This window comes from Cladophialophora bantiana (assembly GCF_000835475.1).
Source record: "Cladophialophora bantiana CBS 173.52 unplaced genomic scaffold supercont1.4, whole genome shotgun sequence".
Classification (NCBI taxonomy): Eukaryota; Fungi; Ascomycota; class Eurotiomycetes; order Chaetothyriales; family Herpotrichiellaceae; genus Cladophialophora; species Cladophialophora bantiana.
The window spans coordinates 813,440-840,591 of NW_015971578.1; the positions used below are offsets into that span (position 1 = coordinate 813,440).

The 27,152-nt window shown below is 52.7% G+C and overlaps 8 protein-coding genes across 8 annotated transcripts; 5 read left to right on the plus strand and 3 right to left on the minus strand.

Annotated features, from left to right (window-relative positions):
• Window positions 1-38: 38 nt before the first annotated feature.
• On the plus strand, window positions 39-1,046 carry Z519_03079 (uncharacterized protein; the record flags this gene model as incomplete). The annotated part of the gene is made up of 1 exon (XM_016760832.1): window positions 39-1,046. The coding sequence occupies one exon, from the start codon at window positions 39-41 to the stop codon at window positions 1,044-1,046; it is 1,008 nt and encodes a 335-aa protein (XP_016622682.1).
• A 2,499-nt stretch (window positions 1,047-3,545) lies between these two features.
• Z519_03080 (uncharacterized protein) lies at window positions 3,546-5,283 on the plus strand (the record flags this gene model as incomplete). Its single annotated transcript, XM_016760833.1, has 2 exons — window positions 3,546-3,725; window positions 3,784-5,283. The coding sequence occupies 2 exons, from the start codon at window positions 3,546-3,548 to the stop codon at window positions 5,281-5,283; spliced, it is 1,680 nt and encodes a 559-aa protein (XP_016622683.1).
• Window positions 5,284-7,025: 1,742 nt separating this feature from the next.
• On the minus strand, window positions 7,026-12,053 carry Z519_03081 (uncharacterized protein; the record flags this gene model as incomplete). The annotated part of the gene is made up of 1 exon (XM_016760834.1): window positions 7,026-12,053. One exon carries the CDS (start codon window positions 12,051-12,053, stop codon window positions 7,026-7,028), a length of 5,028 nt encoding a protein of 1,675 aa, XP_016622684.1.
• Window positions 12,054-14,757: 2,704 nt separating this feature from the next.
• Window positions 14,758-15,031, minus strand: Z519_03082 (uncharacterized protein; the record flags this gene model as incomplete). The annotated part of the gene is made up of 2 exons (XM_016760835.1): window positions 14,758-14,780; window positions 14,842-15,031. The coding sequence occupies 2 exons, from the start codon at window positions 15,029-15,031 to the stop codon at window positions 14,758-14,760; spliced, it is 213 nt and encodes a 70-aa protein (XP_016622685.1).
• Window positions 15,032-18,570: 3,539 nt separating this feature from the next.
• Window positions 18,571-19,638, plus strand: Z519_03083 (uncharacterized protein; the record flags this gene model as incomplete). Its single annotated transcript, XM_016760836.1, has 1 exon — window positions 18,571-19,638. The coding sequence occupies one exon, from the start codon at window positions 18,571-18,573 to the stop codon at window positions 19,636-19,638; it is 1,068 nt and encodes a 355-aa protein (XP_016622686.1).
• A 610-nt stretch (window positions 19,639-20,248) lies between these two features.
• Window positions 20,249-22,078, plus strand: Z519_03084 (uncharacterized protein; the record flags this gene model as incomplete). Its single annotated transcript, XM_016760837.1, has 1 exon — window positions 20,249-22,078. One exon carries the CDS (start codon window positions 20,249-20,251, stop codon window positions 22,076-22,078), a length of 1,830 nt encoding a protein of 609 aa, XP_016622687.1.
• Window positions 22,079-22,190: 112 nt separating this feature from the next.
• On the minus strand, window positions 22,191-23,894 carry Z519_03085 (uncharacterized protein; the record flags this gene model as incomplete). Its single annotated transcript, XM_016760838.1, has 1 exon — window positions 22,191-23,894. One exon carries the CDS (start codon window positions 23,892-23,894, stop codon window positions 22,191-22,193), a length of 1,704 nt encoding a protein of 567 aa, XP_016622688.1.
• Window positions 23,895-25,966: 2,072 nt separating this feature from the next.
• Z519_03086 (L-xylulose reductase) lies at window positions 25,967-26,767 on the plus strand (the record flags this gene model as incomplete). Its single annotated transcript, XM_016760839.1, has 1 exon — window positions 25,967-26,767. The coding sequence occupies one exon, from the start codon at window positions 25,967-25,969 to the stop codon at window positions 26,765-26,767; it is 801 nt and encodes a 266-aa protein (XP_016622689.1).
• Window positions 26,768-27,152: the final 385 nt, after the last annotated feature.

A 27,152-nucleotide genomic window follows, 5' to 3' on the forward strand; every position in this document is an offset into this window, starting at 1 on the left:
AACGCTCTAGATACAAGGCCCTGTGTCCTCGGTCAGAGATGGCGTCCACGACGAATGCTCGGGACCCGACATTCCGCAACTATGATTCTTCGTCGGCGGCGAAATACCTCCAGCACCGGCCTAAATACTCGGACAAGCTGATTGATCTGGTCATCTCGCAACACACGTCTTCCGGCGGAGAACTGGGCCTGGTTATCGACGTGGGCTGCGGACCCGGCGTTGCCACCCGATCTCTGGCGCCTCACTTCCAACATGCCATCGGCGCGGATCCCGGTGTGAGCATGATCGAGGCCGCAAGGACTGTCCCTTCTGCCACGAAATCGGGCAAGCTGATCACGTACGAGGTCTGCTCGGCTGAGGCGTTGAGCACATTATCGGCTCTGAAGGAGTTTTCAGGAAGTGGGAAGGACGGTCTGCGGTGTGCGGATCTCATTACCGCGGCGACCGCGGCGCATTGGTTCGACATGCCTCGCTTCTGGGGGGAGGCGGCCAAGATCCTCAAACCCGGCGGCAGTGTGATCATTTGGTGCTCTGGAGGTTATCGGGTGGATCCGAGCACCCCAAACGCGGAGAAGCTACAGGACTGGTGGAAGAGGTTTGAAGAGGAGGTGCTCAGCCCCTACGAGTTGCCCGGAAACAGAGTGGCTCGGGAGCTGTACGTCAATCTGGGCATGCCGTGGGAATGTCTTGACAGGATCGACGGGGCGGACCAAGGACTGAAGGACCTGCTGAATGAGTTTGACGAGAAGCAGTTCGTTAGGATCCAGTCCGACAGGGACGGCCGCATGTCCTCTGAAGGTGCCGTTTCAGAGTTTCTGAGGGTGGACTTCACGAGGATCAAAGCGCTGCTGGGCACGGCGAGTCCGATCACACGGTGGAGAGAAGCCAACAAAGAAAAAGTGGAAAAGGGGGAGGTGGAGGACATTCTCGAAATGATGGTCAGAAGGACCAAGGAGATAATTGAGGAGGTGCCGGAGGGGAAAGGCCGGGATTATATCGAAAGCGGGAGTGGGATGGTGGTGTTGGTCGTGAAGAAGGGGACATGAGAGAAGGGGGAATCTTGTTCAGGATCCTAGACGGCAATAGATATATATTTGGTTGGGCATGATTGCCCAGGTTGAGCTTCCCTTGTAGAGGCGCATTTAATCTTTAGTATCGTGCTTTATATTGATAGCATACTTATAGTAGAAAAGATTGTACCCAGCAGGATACGGAGCAGAGCCTTGCCAGCCATAATCTGGCACTCCTGGCGCCGGCGGATCAATTTTCCGCCAGCTTGGCATCGAGGCTGCTCCTCACAAGGCTGCCAATGCCTCACAAATTTTGACATTTCCCGGCCTCCCTCCACCTTCGTTGCACCGCTCTTTCACGACACCGTCGACGACGACCCCTGTTAACTTCGTATCTCGCTTCTAGGACAGTCGCTTCCAACAATACAACACCCTCCCCTTGACGGACGATCCGGAGACCTTTGAGAATTTTGCGCTCGACGGCGCCACCGGCGCAAAATGAAGCTCGTCAGGTGTGTGCGGCTTGTTTACCTATCGAAACTGTTTTCATGGCTGCGCGCATTGGCCTGCGGCGTGGCCAGATCATGGTGAATAAGACTGAGGCGCTGTTGCTGACGGTATATTAGATTTCTCATGAAATGCGCCAACGAATCGGTCACGATAGAACTCAAGAATGGCACCATAGTGTCAGGCACCATCACCTCAGTATCGCCGCAGATGAACACTGCGTTACGGGCGGTCAAAATGACCACGAAGAATCGGTCGAACCCCTCCGCCCCAGGCGAAACTGTCAGTCTTGACACCATCAACATCCGTGGCTCGACGATCAGATATTACATCCTACCCGACTCTTTACCTCTCGACACGCTGCTCATCGATGACCAACCAAAACCAAAGAACAAGGCGAGGAAAGAAGGCGATTCACGAGGACGGGGTCGGGGAGTTGGTAGGGGACGGGGGAGAGGGGGACGCGGACGTGGTAGAGGGAGAGGCTTTTAGGTTGGCGAAAATCCTGGGGCTGGAGATGCACATCTACATTCGAACGACCACTCTATTGATTGGAGTCCCCACGTCTGACGCTGCAGTCATGATCAGGGCTTCTTTTCCTTCGATGAGGATAATGCCTTGCAAACACCTTGCAATTCGGCAGAGAATGAAGGGCGCTGATGAGCGAGCCGCTCAATTCCTCAAGTCAGCATGCTGTTATGATGGAAATATCGGTACGAGGGACGCGTTCCGCAGTGGTGTCAATGAAGCCCCAACGGGGTGGCGGTGGGGACTCTGCATAGACTGAAAGAATGGTTCTGGAGCAGCTTCGTTGTGCAAGACATGCAACGGCTTCACGGCTTCACGGCCGAGGGGTGAAACCGAGACGCGGCAAATGCTGTCAAAAGAGTTCCGGCTTCTCTTCCTACCACAATCCTCGGACTTCTTTCATGCCGTGACGAGGAAGTCCAGCACCAATGCATGCTCTTACAACTCCTTTCTGCATTCATTGGGTTCCCACGCTTTTGTCGGACTGGGGCGGCGGTTTCTCTGGGAAGGATTGTCATCTCCCTCCCACTCTGTCTAGACGAGTTGGGCCTTGGTGAGAGTGAATCCAAACTCCGCGCGGCTGCCTCGTCCTTCATGACTACCACAGCTACCTTGTTAATCACAGGCTGTATTGTCTCCAGTACAGACTGCTCCTGGGTAATTAACGGCGAGGATCAGCCTGTAATTTTGACTTCGTCTGTCATTTTTCGACCCTCCAGCGTGAGATGCGACGGTAAGTATCTCGTAAGCCTGGGTCGAGCCCGATTAGTGGCCTTTTGCGGCAACTGCTTGATACAATATCCACCCCGAGACAGGGCTCCCGTGCTGTCACCCTGCTATGTACTCGGTGATGTAGCCAGCAATGCGTAATGCAGCCATGCATAATGTATCACACGCCGCTCTACGCTTGGGGGTGGGGGGAGTGCCACGAGCTGAACGAGGCTGACGAATCTAGGGATTAAAACGACGCGAAAAGAATTCGACAAAACGGCCACTACGAAGGTACGTAATCCAACAAAGTAAGTGATCCCCGAGAAGCCCGAATACCAGGAGAGGGCCAAGCGAGGGTTTGAACGTCTTGCTACGAGTAACGATACGGAACTTCGAGCCATGTACCCAGTATTTACTATTCTCGGGTGCCAACGCGAAAAAGTGACCTCGTGTAAGATTTAACCCCTGCTCTCGTATATAGGTAGCATGATTTCGGGGCGGGCCAAACAAAAAGTTACCAAACGACCCACAAAGGCCGGTGAACTACCTCCCTCTGTTTGAACGATGGGCGGTTGCACGGAGCCGAACAAGACAAGATTTTCAGCTGCCCATGTCGGCCGCCCTGATGACAACGAGGCAAGGTGGCTTTCCCGTGTGAGTCGTTGATAATATATGGATGTATGCGCCACGCAGTCTGGGCTGCATTTTGTGGAAGCAGGCCCTGAGTTGTTGAAGAGCGGCACCAGCACCAGCAGCCCTGCCAGAAACTAAGGCAGTCCCGGCCACAGCATGGCGCTGGAAATCCAGACACCTTTCGGTACAGCGCTGCCGCCGGCACCAAGGCATGCTATTACAGTCCATCTTCCAGAATGGCGGTCGATTGTGCGCTTCAAGGACCATGACCCAGAGCTGTTGACGGCGCTCAAGAGCATGTACCCGCGCTTTGTCCTGCACAAGGACGTGTTGGAGGTAATGTTTTGTCCCGCCATTATCGTCGCAGGATGTGACTGATGGGGAAGGAAAACAGCTCACTCAAAAGATCATCGAGGTTGCTGGCGTCGAGGACGGACAAGGACAGCAAGGCTGCTTTCTGTTCCCTTCCTTGCACGCCGCTCGCGATTGCAAGGACTTTGCCACATCTCCTCGTCGAGGCGAAGGGAAGACAGTCCCGCGCGACAAGGTCTCTATCCGGATCTTCAAGACACATGATCATGTCCCGCTGTTGTACGCTGTCATGTTCCCCGTCGAGTCCACGCCCACGGTGCACGGCTTCTGGGTCAACGCGGGCGTCGGCATCTCCTCTCGACTGGCGGAAGACTGCCTCCAACATATCGGCTCGCTGCGAGAAGTCAAGCACGACGAGGAGGAAGAACTCGGATCGCCAGACGGACTGGCTCATCAACAGATCAAAGAAAGGATAGCAGGACTGCTGGACCGTGCCCCGGTTGACCCGCAGCGCACGACGCGAGTGTCGCCAAACGACGTCTATTTCTTCTCGACGGGCATGGCGTCTATCTACTGGGTCCACCGCTACCTGCTGACCAAGTACAACGCGCCCTCTGTCCTGTTCGGCTTCTCCTTCCACTCGACAATCCACGTGCTCGAGGATTTCGGCCCGGGCGTCGACTTCCTGGGCCTGGGCTCAGCAAAGGACCTCGAATCGCTCGAGAAGCACCTGCTCCTTGCCTCGCAGCGGGAGTGGGAGCGGGGCAAGAGAGGAGGAGGAGTACAGGCCATCTGGGCCGAGTTTCCCTCAAATCCGCTGTTGAGCACACCAGACCTGCGCCGGCTGAGAGAGCTGGCCGACGCGCACGGAGCGCTGGTCGTGGTGGACGACACCGTGGGCGGTTTCTGCAATGTCGACGTCCTGGACGTCGCCGACATCGTCGTCACCTCCCTGACCAAGTCGTTCAGCGGGTACGCCGACGTCATGGCCGGCAGCGCCGTCCTGAGCCCCTTGTCGTCGCGATACGCGGAGCTGAAGGCGCTGTTCGAGACGGAGCATCGCGACAACTTGTACATCCGCGATGCGGAAACCCTGGAGCGCAACAGTCGAGATTACCTTGCTCGTTCTGCCGTGCTGAACGACAACGCGGAGAAACTGGTCGAGTACCTGCACAGCGAAGCGCTGAACCCTACAAGCAGCGTGAAACAGGTCTTCTACCCGACCGTCAATGCCGACACTCTTGCAAACTACACGGCGTACATGCGGTCAACAACACCGGAGTTTCCCCGGCCGGGATACGGATGCCTCTTGAGCGTGGAGTTCCGCGACGTCGAGGCCGCGACCACGTTCTACGACAATCTCCACGTCCACAAGGGCCCGCATCTCGGCGCGCATCTGACCCTGGCCCTGCCTTATGCGCTGGGTGTGTACGGCAACGAGGCCGAATGGGCGAGCACCTACAATGTCAGGCAGGAGCAGGTGCGGATCTCGGTGGGGCTGGAGGAGACGAGGGAGTTGGTCGACACGTTCAGAAGGGCCGTCGAGGCTGCTGACGGCAGAAGCGCGGGTTTGCAGAATTGATGCTCACACCCGGGGCCCGGGGAGGAAGCAAACATCTCGTTTTCAAGGAGAACGGATTCGTGCTTCATGTCGCTCGATGTAGCATGCAGTATCTGCTTCAGCCCCTTGAGTGCGAAGGTACAAGGGTAGGCGAAGTCAGGCGTGATCGTGCAGCATAAGCGTTTCATAATGAGAGATTGTGATGTCGTATTGTCGTCAATGTGCAGAAGGAGAGAAGGCGATTCGGTGCTGTGTGCGGCTCAAAGGCTCGCTCCCCGATACCAGCTTCGCCGGAAGCCCGCGAGAGCGTTGGCGGAAACGGCCAGTCGTGGGCACTCTCACGCGTCGTCGTGCTGCATATGCCTTCCATCTCGTTTCCTTCCTGCCACGGCGAGTGAGCTGTGAAGATATGGTGAGTGGACCCTAGACGGCTAGCTGGTTATGTTGACGATCCTGGTGCGCAAGGGGAGAGAAGACAACAGCTCAGGGACAGGGGTTTTCAGAAGGGGATTGATTTTGTTTTTACATTTTGCTCGACAAGCACCCTCCCCGGTGGTCCTGGCCCTTGACTGAAATTATGTGCTTGCTCTGGCTGGCCCGAGAGAAAAAGGCTCCGTGTAGTTCCGCTTAAATCAAAAGCCACAAACTTGGGTTGAATTGTCACCTTGTTGCCTCTTCTTGCTTTCTGCAGCACGCTCGCTCATCTTCCCTCCTTTTGGGTCCCCTTCTGGGCGTCGTTCATTTCTTCGTTTGGTTCATCTTGTTTTCCAGTTCCGTTACGTACGAGTGGATTCGTTGCACGGCGGCTTGTAGTGCCTAGGGTCGGGGTGTCAGTATTCAGAGTTTCGAGGAGAGGAGCAGATGTGTTGGGCCTTCTCGCCGTAGGGCTTGCTCAAACTTGATGTCGCGACGAGCTCGGGCAGTGAAAGGCCAGAGGCGGATAGGAATCACATACATAGATGTCTTCCGTCAACAGCTCATTGGAGACTTTGTACTCCTCAAGGATGTAATAGTAGACGGACGCGCCTGCCAGGGTCGAACCGAGTAAGAAGCCAAACAGCCTAGGTCGCGCAGAAGATTAGTGGTTCAGTCCTCCTTTTCGTCTCGAAATCCAGACTGCTCGTGCCGCAGCTTCCTGGGAGCTCTGCGATATTTCGTTCGTCCATGGCGGGGGACGGGGCCTGGGGCACGGGGGCAAGCTCACCCTCCTCTGAAAGCTCCCATGGGCTTTTTCACGGGTACAGACGTCGCGGCACCAGCTTCTTGAAATCTCCGGCTCGTTGACTGGAATGATCTCGATTGGAATTGGGGGAGAGCTCTGGTTGTTCGGGACGCGAGGGAGAGGCGCGGGACAAGCAGTCGAGACGACATAGCTTCGAGGTGGATTGCAGCGGAGGGCGCAGTTAGAAGCGCGTGAGAAGAGGACGTCGAGCTGAACAAGACTCAGGAAATCGGGGCTGCGGTGGTTTATGAGAGGGATCGACGTTTCGGGCGGGATCGCGAAGAACGAGCAATATATTCCGTAAGGAGGCTCGGAAGAGTGCGAGAACACAGAACGCAGCACGAAGCTGATGCAGCGTAGATTTCTCCACATTTTGGGGCCAACCGCCATGACCGACTAACTATTAGGTGCCGAGCAGCCAACATTACATTCACAGCACCACCAACGGCACCAACGGTGCAAGGTCCAAGGTCCCTCATCACCCAGTATGTCATTCTTCATTGTCCCTTACGACAGCATCAACTGGCCCTTGAACTATTATTCAGTCCACAAACAAGTCCGCCACCAGATCTTTCCTGCACGCTTCAAGATCTGGCGGTTGAAGACTGTACGTGTCTTCAAAAGCATGAATACTCAATTGCCGGAAGAACGGCCGCAGAAGGGTAACGGCGTCTTCGGTTGTCCGCGTCTCATCCGTGCAGAGCCATGGCCTCCTGGTTCCAAGATCCGACGCCGTGGGAAGCTCTGCCTCATTGCTTCCCTTGCTGACCATCAGGTCCGCGATTGCTGTTGACTTGAAGTCGTGCAGAGGATACACTGCGTCAACCGTGTCGGTCACAAACAACCATTCGTGCAGCTGGAACTCCTCTGGCTTCAAGAGCAGGAGAAGGTCCAACAACTTGGCTCCCTGCAATTGTGCATAGCTGGTAAAGGTCGGTTCTCCTCCCTTCTGCATGCTCGTGAAGAGTTCTCGCAGCTCCACATCCACTATCGGCCATATCGAGACTAGATGCACCTGAGTAAAGGCCAATGTCACGGCGCGAAGAACGAGGTAGACATCCCCGCGAGTGCCAGACGATGGAGACGAGGATGGTGTGGCCGTCAATAGTTCCTCGAGTCTGTTGATGATCTGGCCCAGATCCGACACGAAAGCGTCCATGTCGCCAGCCAACAGAAGCAGAGCAATCCGCCGCAGGTTGAGCTGCGTCTTCCTGTCGGCCTCCGTCCGGGCGGCAGCAGCTCCAACGCCAAACATCAACCCTGCCGTCGTTGGAGGCGTCAATCGGGAGACAAACTCAGACATCAACCCTTTGTCAGAAAGCCAAAGCTGCTTCAATACTGGAAGCCATCCTGTCTCAGCCAACCAAGGAGCCGATTGGAAGAACTTATTGTCGTTGATGGCATCCTGGATATCTTTCTTCCAGACCTTGTTGTTCGGCTGGGATTTGGCCATAAGAAGGACAAGTTGCAAAATGTCCATGTTCACAGTTTGAGGAAACTGCTTTGACCGTAGAGCTGGTCCGGTAACATAGGTGGCCACGCCGGGAAGCGTGACACTTAGCCTATCTTGATCTCCAAGTGCATTGCCGATAATAGGCAGAGCTTCACGTAAGACCTCAATGGCATTGCCAGTTTGGAGCGCGCTCTTCCGCCGCATGACCGTCGTCCCCGGCGGAGTCTGATTATCCGGCAATGGCTGAGAAGCTGAGTCAAGCCCAGCAGGCCTGATCGTAAAAATGGCCGTGAGAAGTCTCGCGCACAGATCGCTCAATTCTCGACGCATTTTCAGAACTTCTCCAAAATTGGTGTTTTCCATCTTCTGGCACAGAACAGCCACAAATTCCAGAAGCTTAAGCAGGATTTGACGATGCGGCATAGGGTTTGCAAGAATTTCCCGCAGGAACGCAGTGCAATCAGTCCAGATCTCTTCGAGCAAGTCGTCCTCAAGCGCGGTCGTATAGGCTATCAGAAACGCCATCAACTCCAGTGCACTAACGTCCACTGATAAGCTTGATTTCTGAGACTGATCCAGCGCTGAAGGGTTGGTTCGGTTGTAGATCGCATTGAACGTGGCCGGCATCATAAATTTGGGTCGTGCGCCGTCGAGGCTTTGCATCAAATTCAAAGTGATGTCTTGTTGAGAATCTCGTCGAGCCGCATCGACCCACATTCCCATCAGTGTCTCAAGGCATTCTTGCGGTTCGGCATCCGCAAGATGCTCCAGGATCCGTCGGGTTCTCGTCCGCAGCCGCGTGGAGATATACGCAAAGGATTTATTGTCTGGAGCGGAATTTGATGGCCTTTTGAGCATTCTCCAAGCCCAAATCTCACCGCAGAGCTTGATCGTGTCCTGCATGCAGAGAATCACGGTCAATCGATGATTCGCGATCGAGCGCGACTGAGATTTTTCCGAACTGTTGGAACTTGCCTCGACCCCTGAGGCGTGCTCTACAAGGTGTGTGTGTGCTCTTGCTAATATGTACTCGAGTCCCGCAAGTAGGTTATTGACCGATCTTTCTGGATGCTTCGCCACTGTGATAGATTTATCTCCATTGAACCGAACATTTGGTTTCGGCCTCTCGTAGAGCTGCTGCATCAAGGTAAAGTATTCTTTGATCCGATCGCAGAAGCATGCTGTCAGCTTGAGCATGTTGGCGAACAGATTTTGAGTCGAGTACAACGGGATTGTGTTACACAGTAATGTGATCCATTTGTCAATCGTTGAATCAATAGCTTTGGACGAGATACCAGAAATCAAGATTGGGATGAGTTCATTGGGTGGACTGCCGAAGTTGGGTCTTGCGAACATTGTCTGCAACAGATCTAGTATTTCTTCCTGTGACGGGCTGTCCTGGGGCATCTCAGTCAGTCGCTTCAACAGCAAAGTTACCAGAGCATGGTGTTCTTGAACGTCTGTTTCTTCGATAATCAAGCGCAAGATTGACAATGTCGTCGTGAATATTTCTTCTCCCTCTTTCCCATCTGCAATGTGCCCAACGCACATGTCTAGCAGGACTTCCGAAAAACCCTCGCGTCCGAAGAGCTCACTTCGCTGCAAATTCGACTGCCGCGCGAGAGTCAAGACCTTTCGAAGTCTATGCAAGGCGAGCAATGAGAGTTGAGCATCCGAGGCACTCGTTGACTCAGCATGGATGATTCTGAAGATGGGCCGAATTGACGGAAGATTGTTCAACCACGTCCGCCGCCGGTCATCTGGTAGAGAGGGATCAAGTCCGTCAATTATATTTAGGATCGGCTGCCGTAGCAGGGCCCACGGCACTTCGTCTTCATCGACACCATGCTTGGAAGAGAAGAGTTCGACATTGACCTCCGGGAAGCGAGTATGCATCCATAGCGTCGAGAATCGCGCCAGCTGGTCTTCAAGACACGGTACCTCCTGGTCTTGTTGGCACATCAAATCCGCTATCTTGCTGTCCACGAGAAGGAGCTCTTGCGAGATCATGCGAAGGTTCCAAATCTGTTCCACGGCTTCGACATGGAATTGTGGGGTAGAGGGTAGAAGAACTTCCCAGAGTTGTGCGATCAGCTCTGGTATCAGCCGGAGAAGGTAAGGCTCTGTCAGAGTTTCCCTACTCGGGTCAAATGCATGCAAACTATCCACAATCCTGGCAACTGTTCTGACAGTTTCGTATTTGACATTAATGTCCACTGTCGGAATTTTCAGTAGCCCATACAATTGGTCTCCGAATCCTAGCTCACGCAGTGGCTGGAAGTTGCTGGTTCTGGCAATAGCTTTGATGAGACTATTAGTGAGAGGTCCCATCATTGTCTTGCTGGATGGGTGGTTCAGGCAGTCCAAGATGATGAGTGCAATGTTTCGAAGCAGAATTTGAGCAGCGGAGGTCGGAGGGATCAGCTCGAAAATAGCCTTTTTCACATAAGAAGACTCTTCGTAAAGGGTCTTGAGCTTCTTCAGCCAACCTTGCTTCGAAATTTGAGCAGATGCATCGGGAGCAGCGCCTCCCGGATGAGGTGGCAATAAGCTCAGAAGAGCATCCATGAGCCTTGATAATCGCTCGTGGTGGGAATCATCCCGGTCATTGCCTTCACGCGACTCAGACTCTTTCTTTTCAAGAAGCATTTCCGAAATTGCTAGGCACAGCATGGGTAAATGAATGGTGGTCATTTCTTCCTCTTGCAGGTTGAAATTTGAGAAGATAAATTCAATAAGATTCAGATCCCCCTGCATGAGAAGTCGAAGGAGCTGATTGGTGATCAGTTGGGGCTCAATCGCGTCAAAGAACACGTTGGCGCTCCGGAACACCTCGTCAAATGACGACTGTGAAGGAGCAGCTGTCTGATACTTCTGCAGATCTTGCATTGCTGGTACGAACAGTTCTTCGACAGGCGGCTTTCCGATGATCGAACGGTCCATCAATGAAAGCATGATTCGGAAAGGACGAGCTCTGTCGGCGGGAGACAATGATTCCCTGCGAAGCATCTTCTCCAGACTTCGGATTACTGGCTTGAGACCGTAAGCAGCAAAGTAATCATGCCTCGCATGTACCCTGTCCTTGGTTTTTGGAGTCGTGGGGGTCGGGGCGTCGATAAATGCGCCAGGAACCATGTCCGTGGATCCCTCTCGCTTATCCTCTCTGCCAATAAACCAGGTCCACAGGCGGCGGTTGAGACTCATGTCCCTTCTGAGTACGACCGACATGGCGGACATGACAAGGATGTCTAAATCCATGGGTACGACGAGAGATTGGAGTATTGGAGCATTTAGAGGCAGGTGTGATACTAAGAGATCGAGAAAACCCCGCTGTACCAGGGGCTGTTCGTCTTGGAGTCCCGTGGCAAAGCATCGAACAAGCAGACCAGGCTCAGGAGTTGTCACAGCCTTGATGGCCTCTTGCAATGCTTCAGCTGCTTCCCCGGCTTCAGCGACGTTTTCAGGCAACTGACCGACCACCGGGCCTAGTTTAGGGAGCTGCCGCGTCAAGTAGACCAATGCACCCGGACGCTTGGATGTGCTTGTAATGGAGGCCAGAAACAGGCTTTGCCAGAAGAATTCCTCATTGCTGTCATCCGCAAAGATTTGTCGTAGGCGGTTCACGGTGCTCAGAGTCCGGTCAAAGTCTTCACTATTCTCCTCTTCAATTCCTGGGAGCAGAGACAAGATGATGGCACGTAAAGCAGGCCTCAGTGCATGACTGGACAATTGCAGGAGATGATCATCGTAGAGTGAGAGGAACAGAGGCCTCGTTGTCAGTGTGGCAAATGTGAGGGTGTGGGATACTCCGGGAAACCAAATGGCTAGGTCTCGAGACAGTCCATCTTTCCCAAGCAGAGTAAAGATGAGATTGTAGACCTCTAGAGCTTTCTGGTGCACGCCCGATGGCAGAGATGGCTTCAAACAGAGTGCCAGATACTTAGCCAGAGCCGACTTGAATGGAACTTCTGCATCTTGGGGAGATGCTTGTAGGGCCTTCGCCAACCGACTCAGAAAGGCAATATAATCGGCCCATTCATTCGTGGCATCCCATAAGCCCAGCGCTCTCTCGACGCCCGCATGATAGCGGCGAATGGCTTTGGCCTCAGTGGCCATTACAAGACCGTCGGTGGCACACTGCTGGCAATGCCAGTTTCAGTTACCGGCAGGTCAAATTGACGGCCATCAAGGACGTGTACCAAGGGGTTGCGCGAGGTCGGTGCTTTGACAACTTGAGACGGCGGTGCTATCGAGGAGTGTCCAAAGGTATCATGATCCGTTCGAGATACCGACAAGGGTTTCAACAGTGAGTCAGGATAATATGCGGCGGACGACGCAGTCTTGACTTGATTTCATAGATGTACTTGGTATGTCTGGGAGACTTGGACGTTAACAAATGACACGAGACACGGTGGTTCTAACAAGGCAGCCGCCAAGATGAGTAAAGGGTGCGGGCGCCTCACCCTACTTCCGGCTTGGACGCTAAAACTATTACGTCCCGACATTTCCACCGCACTAATAGTCTTTACCTCGTATTCACTCCTCGCATAGCTGTTTTCTTCCCACTGAGCGCACGATGCCGGGCGAGATGGCCGAAGTTGACATCGGCGAAGGCTAACGACGCGTATCGTCAGCGATGCCCTGACACAGGCAATGGCTTTGTGAATCGAAACACGCTTTCAAGCGACGAGGTGCTACTCTTCGCTAATGGACGACACAAGGTCTCGGTTGGGCTCTAGACCCTCGACCTCGTGTATGCAGCTCCTGCTTCGCTTGGCATTGTGAGCTGAACCTCAATCGGCCTCAGATCATACCTTTCATTCTTATGCGTCACTGTGGTTCTTGTGTCATAATTTTTCGCAACATTTTGGACCTGACTCTTTCTCGGCGTTCGAACTCAGGCCATCAGCACAAGCTTGATGGCTGGCATACCCTTGGAGCGATCTCCTTTGTGGTTCATGGGCCCTCCGTTCAGACAGACTCCGAATCTGACAGTGAGCCAGACTTGAAGATGGCTCTTCTTCTCAACATTTCACGAGAGAGCGAAAACCCGAATACAGACCGCTCAAACTGAATGAAATCCGGCTCCTGATCCTAATCCTAGATTGCCGGACGACCCAATTGAATGCTTCTTGGAGCACTCTTCCGTCGATCAGGCCAATCCCTACCTAGCGCCATCGTATGTATGGGGAGATACGCAAGGTTCCACCTTCATCCAAGTCGACGGCTGCCCATTTAAAGTTGCGGGCAGTCTCAGAAACTTCTCGAGTTCTTATCGAGCCAGCAATACATGCCCAGTGCTCTGGATCGACGCCGTTTGCATTTGTTCCTATCGAACCACCATTTCAACCCTCAGCTTTCCGAGGTGTCTGATGGTGGTTCGGACGGAGAAACGATAACCCGTGCTTTCGAGAGTACTCTCGCGAAGGAAAGACCGAATGGCAATATATCATTTGATCCTAGATGGTGAGCGAAGACTGTTTTGACCTGAGCAAGAAAATGAGTGGCCAAGGAAGGCCAAAGCTGGTCCCCGCGCGATCGGCTACAAATGCTTTCTGAGGAGGATGCTCTACATGCTCCATTGGTACAGAGGGTCGAGTCCTTTTCTCGCAATGATTTCGAAGACTCTTTGCTATGAGGACTTTTCCATCCAGCAAATCTTTGAAGCATGCTTCATGTTTGCATGATGCCCAATTAGAACAAGTAAATCCAACGTTATCGCTGTCGGGACTATGAGCTTCTTGACTCCACAACCGAAGAAGTGTTGGACTACGGAATAGCTTTTCTGCAATGTCTACGGGGAATCTACCATCAAGCCATCTCATAATATACACCAAGACTCGTCCGTCTTGGAATTCATGATCGCAGGAGAGGGGCCGGTCTCGGGACCTACGTTGGGGTTGGTTCAAATGTGCCTATCGGAGAGGAAAGCGCTTTGCCGTTCATGACAAGAGAGACAAGGCCTGAAGAAGCTGCGACCAGTTCACTCGCCAAGTTGGAGCGTCATGAGAACGGAAGATGGCCGACCTTTTGCGGGAGTGTACGAGATGCACTCGCTCAAAGTGTCTTTTTGGTGGGTGGGTATTTGGACCCATACCATTAGTAATCCAGGACTGGGGACCGTTTGTGCAGAGCCCACGAGCCGCCAGCATAGGTACGAGACCAGGAAGGAGTTGAAGAGGCCAACATCAGCCCCTGAGGCGTGGTTGATGAGTTCGATAGCTTGGATTTCTGGAAGACAGAAGGACGTGTTGGTGGAGGGCTACTCCGGTGGATGTGGGTTCAGATTAACCGACGAAGGCATATGCACATACTACCCGGGCGATTACAATTTACCTGGGTCTATATACGAACTACGCCGCTCTACTTAATTTGTCCTCGTTGATTACGGCCCAAGTCCTTTCCTTCGTTTCAACTCGCTCTTATGTCTTTAAAACCCGCCCCAGAGCGTGACGATTTGCATCATGCAGTGCAGAAACCATTTCATCATCACTGTTGTTTGAAATAAGCTTGTAAGATCACACCTGAGCAAAGTTTTGCTTTCTGAAGACATTACTCGTGTATCCCATGTGCATTTAACCATTAACCATTATTCATTCCAAAAAACTAGCTATCTGTGCCTTTGTTTCCCTCATTGCACCGCCTCTCCCTTCTCACCTTAGTAGCGAGTGAATGAGTAGTTGGTTGGTTCGGTAAGTGGGAGGTTGACTGGGTGGTTGATCATCTACCAGCTCTTGTCATATGTCTTGCACTTCTCTATACATATTCGTATGGGGTCAGCATATGTAAATGAAGGTGTCATGTCATGTCATCGAACATGTCAATCCATTCCACCACCATGACCTGGTATGTAGGAACACTACCAATGCTATCGGTAGTTTGCCTAGATGGTGAGACGACGTACCGGTGACATAAGCTGTGGCAGTGGTAGTCACATAGGAGATATCGGTCTTGGTGACAGTGACATAGTTGGTGTAGTAGCTATAGGCCGTGGTGGTAACAGTAGGGCATTTGTAGTCATAGTCGCCGCCACGAGCTTCGAGGGCTGCGGCGCTGGTGGAGGCGACAAGAAGAGCGAGAGACAGGAGCTTCATCTTGGTTGTTGCGTAGTAAGGGGCTGGGTGGGCGTTTCCAATAAGGGATATCGGCTGGTGCTGTTGTAGGGATAGCGAGAGGTATGGAGATTCGTAGAACGAAGGCAAGTTTTTCTCATAATTATGCTATGTAAAGCTGACGGAGAGAGAAGAAGAGAAAGAGGATGTGGACGCCTCACCAGACGCTCTATATACCTTTGGGACGGAGACTCTGTGAGCTCATCAGACTGCTTGATGGCCGGGGTTCGGACACCCCAGACTCCGGAAGTTGAAGGAGGCTTGTATGATTCTCGAGTCGATTGCCTGTTCTGTTCCTCGGCTGAAGGGTTGAGTAGAGGCGGAAGGGGCGAAGAAGCCCGGACACGAGGGTTGGAGGACGACCAGTAGAGCTGGGCAGCGCGGCTTTGGGAAATAGACAACGTGTCAATGCACAGCTGGCTGAGTAGTGAGTCTTGTCTGCTCGGAGTTCGGTCGGTGAGGATAAACTTCTTAATGAATGGAATGGCAAAAGGCGTCGACAGCCTGATTGAGGCGAGGTCTAGGCTTCTGAAGTATCGACGGAACAGTCTCCCAGCGTCGGCTGTGTCGGTGACAGCTGTCTGCTTCACCCGCAGTATCCTACAATTTGCTACTTCCATTTGGTGCCTCTGTTAAGCAGTCATGTTTTCTAGTGGTCAGGTTTTGCCATGCCACCGATTCATGCGTAAAAGGTCGTGTCGGGGTCCAAAGGCCGCGCAGCCCAGCCTCACGAAGCCCAGCATTTCTCGTATCCAGCCGGCCTGGCTGTGGATCCTATCAGTCGAGATTGACGGCCTTGGGCGGAAGAAAGGGCTGTGGTGTTTGCGAAAAGCGGGGAAGCTCGTAATGCGCAAGCTGCTTTCGTAAACAGTTTCGAAGTTAGAAGTACCCCCCAAATCGCAGTCCACATCCAAGGTGTGGGTTGCCGGTCCGTGCGGGAGAAGAGGGCTGATCATACTGGGGTATTTGGAGTTGGTGTTCCCGGGCCGATCAACACGACTGAGGCATTATGTAACGGTTGCCGTCTCAAATGTGCCAGACACCGTGAGAGTATGGATGTTCATCCAGACGAGATACGCTCGAGGCTCACCAGAACATAGTGATGGCATGTGAATGATTGAACTTCACAAACAAGTGAAGGTGGTTCCATAAGGTGACCCTTCAAATACAGACATTTGTCTCCCAGAGGTCAGACATGAATGCCTACCGGTGATGTCTCTTGGTTCTGGGAAGAGGTCCGCGCCAAGCAGCAAGAACTGTCGTTTGGATAAATATGGAAATCACCAAGGCAAGACTGGACATCGGTCTTGATGATTCGCGAGGAGAGTCGGAGCTACTTAACCAGATCCAGAAAATTCGGCCCCATAAATACGGGTTTTCTTGGCTGAATTCAATGCGTGTTCGACAAGAAGCAGTACTGTAGGCTGAGCAGGCTGGGCAAGCTGAGCTGGAAGCAGGAACCAGTCAGCCAACATAACTGGTGGCTTCGAAACGGAATTGTGGTTTTTCCTTTCCGAGGAAGAGGTGCGATCCAAACACGTCGCAGACATGGGGCGGCCCTTTCTCGCTTAGCGTTGATCGGATGAGCATTCTTTAGAGGGATAGTTTGCACATCTCTGCCATACCTGATCACAAGATGGCGGACATAAAAGAGCGCCAGCGATTTCGTCCAACAGCGATTTCGCTTAACGTGACTGTTAGAGTCTAGCGCAACCAAAATTAAGTGACGTCAGGTTTCATGCCACTATTCGGCGCTCTCTACCGAGTATTCTACACCCTCGCCGCCGCCTCTTTGTATAGCATTCCTTGGTGTTTTGATAGATCTTCCACAGCCCATGTAGATCCTTCGTCTCCGGGTGTTGTGACTTGGGGGGTGTAACAAGGCAAAGTGGCTGTGCTGTGCTGGAATGGAGGAGTAGCTCGTAGGTGATTTGGCTGGTCACATGTCAGGACAAAAATGGGCTAGTATGCTGGCTGTGGATGAGAGGTTGTACGGCAGGAAGGGGCCACTGAGCTTTCTGAGGACAAGGAACAAGGAAGGTCAACAGTGACAGCATATGTATCAGGATCAAGGGTGTGTCAGGAAGCAATCGTAGCTGCCGTGCTTAACAGTTGACAGTGCTGGCCGTGTGCCACTCTTGACAGTCTGAGAAGAGTATATTATGGTCTTTTAATGCCGTCTACCTATTCCCGAGTGCCTTTCCCTGTCTTTTCTCACCCAAGAATGCTACCGCCGTGCTAGGCGCTCGTTTTCCCAGCCATTGCCTCTCGGAGGGTGGTGTTGGTGGTGGTGTTGTTTTGCCAGCGCCAACCAGAAAAGCTTTCTCGATTCCCGACCTTCCGGACAGGCCCCTGTGCGTTGTTGCACGTGCATGCCGAACCCTGAAGTGCTCCATTACAATATAACCATCTCAATGAGATGAATCGAGTGGTGCTATTTGCAGTGAAATCCACTTACCAAGTCAAAAGATGTGGACGGAACGTAATTCTATCTTAAGATCTAAACTATTAATAATCGAAAAAAAGAAAAACTTAATTTAGTTTATTGACTATATATCCAGAAATTTCATATAGTACGAGGAGCTTCCGTCGTTGGAGACAAAACCCAGTACGGTGACATCTGCTATTTACAGCTGCGGAGTATCATGATGAGATCATGGTATCTCTTCTGGTGTACTAGGGTTTGTGGGCAAGAGTAGATGTGGAATCACCAGGCAAGCGCGATGTGACGCCTCTGCCGATAGCCGTTGAGCACAAAGCCATCCGGGCCGCGGAAAAGCTTTTGGGTTATGGCTCCGCCATGTATGGGCAAATCGGGCTCCTAACCTGATGCGCAGTGCGGTAAGTGGCGGAGACGAGGAAATGGTAAAACTTCTTGTTCGCCGAGGATTTGACGTCTCGACACCAAGTGATGGACGCCCGCTGGTTTCCTCAGCATTTGACTCGGGATCGCTGCAGAGGGTGAAATATATTGTTGCATGTGGTGCTGATGGGGTTGAGTTGGACAACAGGAAATATCTGCTATTCGCCGTGCCGCACGGAAAGGACAACTGGAAAAGGTCAGATTTCTGTTCGAGCATGGAGCCAACCCCTACGTGAAAGATGACGGTCCTAGCGAGCTAATTGATAGCGCTACCGCATTGAAAGAGGCTATTACGGGTCAGCACCAGGATGTGGTCAAGTTGCTGCTGCCTCGTCTGGGTAGCGATGTTCCCATATAGACGATGATAGGAATCATCCGAGCAGCCATAGGTGCAAGCCTCCCGGAGACATTAGGGTCTTTGCTTGATATGATCTCAGGAGACTTGAATGGGTTTCTGTCAAGTAACGACTTACATTCGCTGCTTGGGATCAGTGTGGTCAATGATGAGGATGAGCTGATCAACATTTTGATTGATCGTGGGTTGTCTCCGACTTTCCAAGTCGACCCTGGATACAACCCGCTCCAAGTGGCTGGACGTGAACATCCGAATGTCGCGATATGTGGCGGGAACCGAAAGCCACGCAGCGCCTCCTGAGCGATGGAGCTCCTCTCAATCTTAGCAACATCAATGGGCGAGACTGTGCTCCACTTCGCAATTCTCGATGGACATGATGGCCTTGTGAGTAGGTTGCTCGAGCTCAACGTCGATACTTCTATGTCGGCGCGTACAGCAGACAGCGCGTTGAATATGGCTGCCTTCAAAGGCCAGGCTGGTATAGTCACACAGCTTCTGGAACAAGGCACCGATTTGGAACTACACCATGAGCACGTCGGGCTGGGCTATGTGTCTTCCGAAGTGCACGGTTCGGGCAATGTGATTTTATGGAATAAAGCTAGGGAGGGACACTGTGACCGCCCGCGGTACTGGAGTCGCGTCGAGCCAGGAAGGGAACCTCTGCATAGCGCCGCCTGTGGCGGACACAGCGCGGTTATTGACATATTCCTCCAACACGGTTCAGATATCTCGTCTAAAGGGCTGCAAGTAGAGACTCCCCTGCATGTAGCAGCCTCCGCTGCTGAGGAGGAGGTTGTCAAAGTGTTGAAATCTGGTGCCAATATATCGGCAGCGGATAAAAACGGTGACACCCCGTTGCACGCGGCAGCCGCTAAGCAGAAAAGCATTTCAGACGCGCTTAGGAGCCGGATAAGCACGCAAAAGAGAGTCCTGGAGAACTCAACAAATTCCATGTGTGTTGTCACACCCTTGTGTCATGGCGCGGATCCTACATGCGAAAACCTACAGAGTCTTACACCACTCTCCGTGGCTGCGACAGCTGGCCATGAAGATGTTGTTAAGACCCTCATCGATTGCGAACCGTCGCATCTGCAATCCAGTGCGGCACCGGCGAAGCTGCTCAAGGCTTGTGCACGGGGTAGATCTTTCAACATTCTCAAGGTGGTAAACGAAAACTTGCCAAAAGATGGCGGATTTATCGCTAGTGTGGCAAGATATTTTTCATGGTGCTTGTCGATTAGGAGACCACAACATGGTGTCTGGCTTTGCAAGCCCATGCGAATCCTAATCGAAGTTGGTACAGATAGCACGTACCCTCTTCACAACGCTGTCGCCATGGAGCAAGTCGAGATTGTTGATTGTCTGCTCTGAGCAGGTGCGGATTAGTGATGACCGGGGAGGAAACACTCTTCACCTTGCTTCTAGCAATATTCGCCAGTATGACGACAAGGACACCAAGAGAAGGTAATTCGACATCCAGCTCAGCTCTCTTTGGGACGAGGGTGATGCCGCCCTGTGCGCAGCTTTCTAGCAATCGCCAGTGATTTCTTTTTGCCAGAGCCTTGCTATAATAGATCGATCGACAGCCTACCAGGCTCTCTCGACAGCCCATGCTATCCTCTAATAATGTGCTTCAGGATGGATTGACTTGGGAAAAGGAATCTGGAGCCATCGAGCCCATGTTCCACAAGGCTGCGTCACAGCCTCGGACCCGTGCCAAGCCACTGCCCGCACCATTATCGATTGTCCATCTGCGACCCATCGACTTTCGTCTCTTCCACCTTCACATACAGGTCGTCGACCTATTCCCCGAAGTGATGCCAGTATTCCTTCCCGACGATCATGAGTGCCATGAGCAATGACCCAAATGCGGGAAAGAGCGCCTATGATGGAGGCTAGCCCCAAAACTGGACACCGGACAGCTTCAACCTTGTCCAGATTGAGCAACTGACAGACAGCTCCTCGCGCATCAGCTACTAGGATGGATGCTACGGACAGAAGTAGTCCCGGGACAACGAGGAGTCATCAGACTTCGACCGCCTCAGAAGGAGACCGACCACCTCTTCCTCCGAGACCATGTGAATTAAGCCTGATGCAAGCTATGCCTTCCGCAGGTCACTCTTCCCGTCCTCCTACTCGAGGCCTTGTTGGAGGAGCAACGACGGCCGTGTCCATGACCGATGTCAGTGCCTACAACCGACCCGACGGCTCCAAAGAGCTGCGCGTGAATGCTTCTCGTACGCCTTCCAGCCACTCAATTCGTCCCACTACCAGCAACAAAATCAGTGATGTGGGGGAGGACAACTCCAGCATCAGGAGCTACGCACCAATTGGCCGGTATATCCAAGATACGGAAAGCATATTCGATGGAAATCTTCAAGAGGAACAACATCTTTCTGAATCACTCAGCAGCTCCAGAGGATTGTTCGAAGCAGATTCAGACAGTCTGTACGATGACGGTGACGTTGATTTCAATAACGAGTTTGAAGAGGTGGACGAGAAGATTGTTGGCGAAGAGACGGCCCAAAAGCTCTGGACCTCCAAGCGCAAGCATTTCATCATACTATCTGCGGCCGGGAAGCCTATTTATACTAGGCATGGATCGGATGCGGTCATCTCGAGCTATGTTGGCATTATTCAGACCATTATCTCCTCATACTCAGAGACAGGTGACCAGCTGGGAAGTTTCCAGGCAGATGGTGTTTTGTTTGTCGTCCTCTCGCAAACAAACCTGTTCCTAGTTGGGATTACGAGTCTTCCAGAGAGCGAGGCGCAAGTTCGAGTCCAGCTTGAAGCCCTGTATATGCAGATTCTGTCGACTCTGACATTGCCCACGTTGACTCATCTTTTTTCGGTTCGCCCGTCGACCGACCTGAGGCGGCCTTTGCAAGGTACCGAAGTCCTGCTGTCCTCACTTGCGGACAGCTTCACACGAGGCTCACCTTCTGCGCTCTTGTCTGCACTTGAATGTTTGAAGATCAGGAAGTCGCACCGCAACATTATCAACAGCACCATGATTAAAGCCCGAGTAGACGACCTCCTATATGGGCTTGTAGTTGCTGGGGGAAGACTCGTCAGCGTCATCCGGCCGAAGAAACACTCTTTGCACCCAAGTGACCTCCAGTTGATTTTCAACATGCTATTCGAAGCCGAAGGAATCAAGGCTGGTGGAGGGGACTCTTGGATCCCTATCTGTCTTCCCGGCTTCAACAATACCGGCTATCTGTACATGTATGTCAGTTTCCTCGACATGGGCGGGGAACAGGTCCGAGAAATGGCCCAGAACGAACGTATCGCCAAAGAGGACTCAGTGGCCATCATCCTCTTGAGCGCCAACAAGGAGAGCTTCGAGGATTTGCAAAGCATGAAGAATTACCTCGTCCACGAGTTTCACCGTAGCAAGAGTATGGACATTGTCCATGCCGCTGTGCAAGCCGGCCGACCTGCACCCACAGACATCATCGCGGGTACCGTCCTGAGACATTTCCTATACAAATCAAAAGGCAACGTACAATTTTTTATGCCATCCTTCTCACCGAACTTTGAGACATTGAAACAGCGTCGGCGGTTGATGTCTCTGTACCACACTCTGCATGCCAGCGTGCATGCCAAACATGCCGCAGTGAAGGTCTATCACAGCGTGGGAGTATCGGCAACGGCGCTCGCTTGGGTCACACCTATGTTTGAACTATATTGTGTGGCCGGACCAACGGCGTCGAGGAATGCGTTGGCACAGAGTGCGAATAAAGTGGTGCAGTGGGTGCAGAGAGAGGAAGAGCGGATTTTTATTATTGGCGGTGCGGTATTTTGAGTGTATATTCACACCGGTCCACGCAAAGCAGGACGAGCTTGTCCTTCGCAATGATGGTTCTGCCTGCAAACTCTCAATCGAGCCTTGATCATCACCTTACAAGACCGATGCTTCACCGTCGTGCTCCAGCCACTTGGTCCAAGACCTCTTCAATCAACTTGGCATCTCTCTCCAGATCCACCTGCCAATTACTTATCGCAATCCTTGCTGCGGGCTTCCCATCCCACACCGTCCCTGTAATATAGATCTTTCCAGTTTCATTCACCCTCGTCACAAAATCTCTCATCAGTCCCTCATCCTTGACTCTGAACAGGACCACAATGAACGTCTTGGCCAGAGCGTCCTGCTCGGTCTCCCCGACACTACGCGCCGGCAAGAGGTCGAACCTTTCCTCTCTGAGGAGCCAGCCGCTCACCCTCCTCGCCAATCTGATCTGCCGTCTCAACATTTCCAAATATCCGGTCCTCCCGTAGGCCATGAGCGTCGCGTAGACAGGCAACGCGCGGAATCTGCGCGAGTTCTCAATGCCGATGTTCAACGGACTTTGGATCGCGTCGTAGACATCCCCAACCCTGTTGCCCTTGCTCGTTGAGGAGGTAAGGGCGGCGGTGGTGGTAGTGGCAGTGGCGGCGCCGGTGAGATACGCCGCGTTGCCGTTTCGGAAGACATCTTCAGAGAGAGTCTTGTGGCGGGTAAAGAAGACGCCGCAGTCGTAAGGGACGTTGAGCAGTTTGTGACAGTCTCCCGTGATGGAGTCGGCGAGCTCGATGCCGTCGACTCCACGTATTACCGCGTCGAATTCTTCGTGGCCAGGATCGTCCGGTGAGAAGACGCGGCCAAAGAGCCCGAAGGCGCCGTCGACGTGGATCCAGATCCCGAATTCGTCACATATTCTGCGGATGCGGGTCATTTGGTCGAGCGAATCCGTGGCGAAGCGGCCCGTGTTGACTTCTCCCGCCGAGATGGCGAGGATGTTGACGACGCCCGGTTTTGCCGCCTCCTCTCTCAGGCGGGCGAGGTCGATTTGCAGAGGGTCGGCCTGCGAGGAGGAAATGGAAATGACATTCTTCCTTCCTATCCCGACGATGCTGGCGGCTTTAGCGATGCTCGAATGAGGCAACGTGCTCAGCACTTGGATCTTTCGCAGACCGGCTTGATACATGAGTTCTGGGACGCCATGCTCGCCACAGCTCCAATCAGCCTCCGAGAAGCCTTCTCGCCTTTGCAGTGCCTTTCGAAGCACGAATTCCCTCCCCAATGCCAGGCCGAGGACATTGCTCGCCGTTGCCCCAGTGGTGAACGTTCCCCCGCCCCCCGAGCCGCGTCTGCCGATCTCCCACTCAGCTTCCGGCAGCCGAAACAGTTGCACGAGCAGATTCAAGGTCGCGACTTCCAGGGTTGTCGCGACGGTCTCTCGCGGCAAGTGAACCTGGACATTTTGGTCGTAGATGGAGCTGAGGAACTCGCCTAGCAGGGCCGCTGGGGTGGCGCCGCCAGTTACGAAGCCGTAGTAGCTTGGGGAGAGCGAAGAGAGATTGAGGTACGGAAGGATGGTGGTCGTGAGGTGCGTTGTTAGCCCCTCGAGCGTGTCATCATCATCCGCTCGTCGCTGCTGATCGCCAGAGGATGAAGACGCGATTCTTTGACCGAGTTTTGGAAGTGGTAGAGTCGGGATGTTTCGAGGTAAAACTGGAAACCTGTCTGCCGGCTCATTCCCATCCGAGGGAACCAGGTGTCGAGAGACGGCAAGGTCAGGTGAAGACACGATACGTTGCAGAGTTCTCAAGACTTCTGCGAGACCCGTGCGCGAATCCATGGTCTCCCAAGGCACGAGTCGTGTGTCTTCCGGCCTCTGTATCACGGGCGCGGACAATTGATGGTTGAAATTCTCGATACCATGAGACTGCATGAGTCAATCCTCAATGGAGGCCTTGGCCCATGACGAGTGGATGTTACCTTACCGGATCTACCTACCTACCTAGGTAGCTACTCATTCTAGTGGGGAAGGCTCTGAGCTGGTCCATTTAAAAGCGAGCCTTACCAAAAGTAGCATTACTAAATCTACATACTAGGACTAGCTCAGTTGGTCTCCACCTCGCTCACACCATCCGTACGACTGTACTCGGTGCGGTAATGCAATCACGAAGATCCTCACGAGCAACGTCTATTTTCGAACCAGCCTTGCAGAGGAACTTCTGCGACTACTTCTCCTCCAATTTGCGTCTATTTTCCCCAAAAGATTCATCGTCTACCTATCATACCGCCATCGTCTACAAGCAGCTCTCGTCAAATACTGGCTGTACCCTTCAAGGTACAAAAATATGGTAGTGGACTTTTCCAAGCTCTGGATGGGCAGAGGGACTATGCTGCAGTGTGATGCAATCAATGTCACGCGGACACTTGGAGCGGAATTGTTCAACAGGGCTGAGTTGCTTCAACTCCCAGCACCTGAACAGTGATCATGGCCGAGCCCCAGAGTCTACGGCTGGACGAAGACAGTCAAGCACAAATGCTGTGTGTGACCCCTTGTTTTGTCTATTACTTCTCACGATCCTGTGTGGGATAAAAGGTGTTTGCACCAGTCTTGAAAAGCCAACCTTTTCAGAAGGAAGTAATATCGATATGAGAACAAAAAGCGTTGAGTTCCAGTCCGGCAACTTTGCACATTTCATAGCAAACAGTATGGATGATGGCTTTCGGCTGGCTTCTGTCGCCTTGCAACGATCACCTCGCCCCGAGATGAACCATTCTATCCTCCATGTGCCGAAAGATCCACAGAAATGTCTCCACGTCGCTCCCATGTCAGACCAGCGTCTCCTTTCGAGAACTCGAACATCTAAGCTCCAGCCGTAAGAGATTTATCGGGGTTTTCAAGTGTCCGAACCGACACATTAGTCCCTCTCTCGGTTTTCCGCAAGCTGTACGAGAGTTCTTTCTATCAGATCTACTCCAGTGTCGTGGAAGGGTTCTGGCAGGCTGAAGGAAGCCGAGCCTCGCCGCCCACCTAGCTAACATTACCTCGATGTTCACTGCAAAAGCCCGCCCCAAATTGAGATTTCTCTAGGTGGAGACTCAAGCTTCATCCTTATTAAGTGGAAAGCAGACATGAAAGAGTTCGGTAGAAGGGTTGCCTCTCGGTACTTGTTCCAATTGCCGCCCGGCATGGGCAAGCGCAGTCTAACAGCCTCCGCGGCGGAGGCTATGTTTCAAGATGGCTCCCCATCCAGTTCGGCTTCTGATCTTTGGAACGCTACAGAAGCTCGTCCCCCACCTGGAGCTCCAAAGGCCTGTCTAAGCAAGGTGTACGGTGTATTCACCTACCAAAGACAGGCACTAAACTGTACACGGGAGGAATCTCTTAGATATGTGACCTAATCGGGTGAAGCACTAAGAGGTGGGTAACGGCGGCATTCCCTCCCGTCCATTTCGATACTTCAGTCCCGCTGAATGAGGCACAAGAAAATCACCTCCTGTCTTGTTTAGTGAAGGGACCAGGACTTTTCATTTGCTTTCTGAACCTTCGACTCATTCTTCGGGACAACTTCGTGCTCCACGTAGCGTATGACGTGTCTCGAGCTCGCTCTGACCGACAGATAGCCCCCTTTCGCCCGAACCCTAGGAAACGATGCGAGTCCGATGGCGACAGATGGCGCAAGTTTCCCCAGCACGCGGGGATGCACACCGAATCCCATTGTTTGATCTGCACCTGCGGGCGCATTGCCTTTTTAAGCACAAGGACCTATGAGTCTCAAAAAGGGTCATAAATCTGGTTCGTCTGGCATAAACCAAACGCCTTTGAATCATCAACGAGTCAAGTTCACAGCCCTTCCACACCTCTAAGTCTTTCAACCAACGAAATATCGCGAGCAAACCTCGACGGCAACTAATATGCCCGTACCGATCCCCGAAGCCAGTCTATTGAGAGACCTCTTCAGCTTAAAGGGGAAAGTGGTTGTTGTCACTGGTGCTTCAGGGCCCAAAGGGATTGGTTTAGAGGCAGCACGAGGATGCGCCGAGATGGGTGCTGATGTGGCCATCACCTATCTAAGTCGGCCAGAGGGTGGAGAACAAAATGCAAAGGAGCTCAGAGAGGAGTACAACATAAAGGCGAAAGCATACCGGTGCGACGTCAACAGCTGGGACGATGTGCAGAGACTTGTCCGCGACGTTATCACCGACTTTGGTAAAATTGATGGATTCATCGCCAATGCAGGTCGCACTGCAAGCAGTGGTGTTCTCGACGGATTCGTGCAGGACTGGGAGGATGTTGTCCATGCCGATCTAACGGGGACCTTTTACTGTGCAAAAGCCGTTGGCCCCCATTTTAAAGAGCGAGGAAGTGGGAGTCTGGTCATCACGTCGTCAATCTCTGGCCACATCGCCAATTATCCACAAGAACAGACCTCTTACAACGTCGCCAAAGCCGGATGCATCCATTTTGCAAAATCACTGGCCAACGAATGGCGCAACTTCGCCCGCGTGAACAGCATATCCCCAGGCTATTTCGACACCGGGATCTCGGATTTTGTGGATCCCGCGATCCAGAAATCGTGGGTTTCCATGATCCCCCTCGGCCGCACCGCCGATGCGAAGGAGCTCAAGGGCGCCTACGTGTACTTGATAAGTGACGCAAGCACGTATACCACCGGCGCAGACCTCGTGGTCGACGGCGGTTATACTTGTCGATGATCCCTATTTGCAAGAGAAAACCAAAAAGTTTGGCAAAATAGACCAAACTCATACTGTACCCTGGTCCTTCGGCAAGAATGCTACCATTCCAACTTCGTCGACATCCTTTCTGAAATATCAAACCAAACACAAGCTCGCTGTGGATAACTCTACGACTTTAAATAAAACCAGAAGATTTCTTGAAATCACTCAAAGAGTCACGGAGGCATAGGGAGAACCTTTCCCACAAAGTTTAACCCTTCTTTTTCGTCCGAACGATCTCAGACAATCTGGATGACCCAAGTTTAAGCTGAGGAACGTAGAAGCCCGAGACGTGGTAAGTTGTGCTGACCTAACCTTGGCATATCAAAGCAGCAACCTGCAGAGCTCACCTTTGAACGTATAG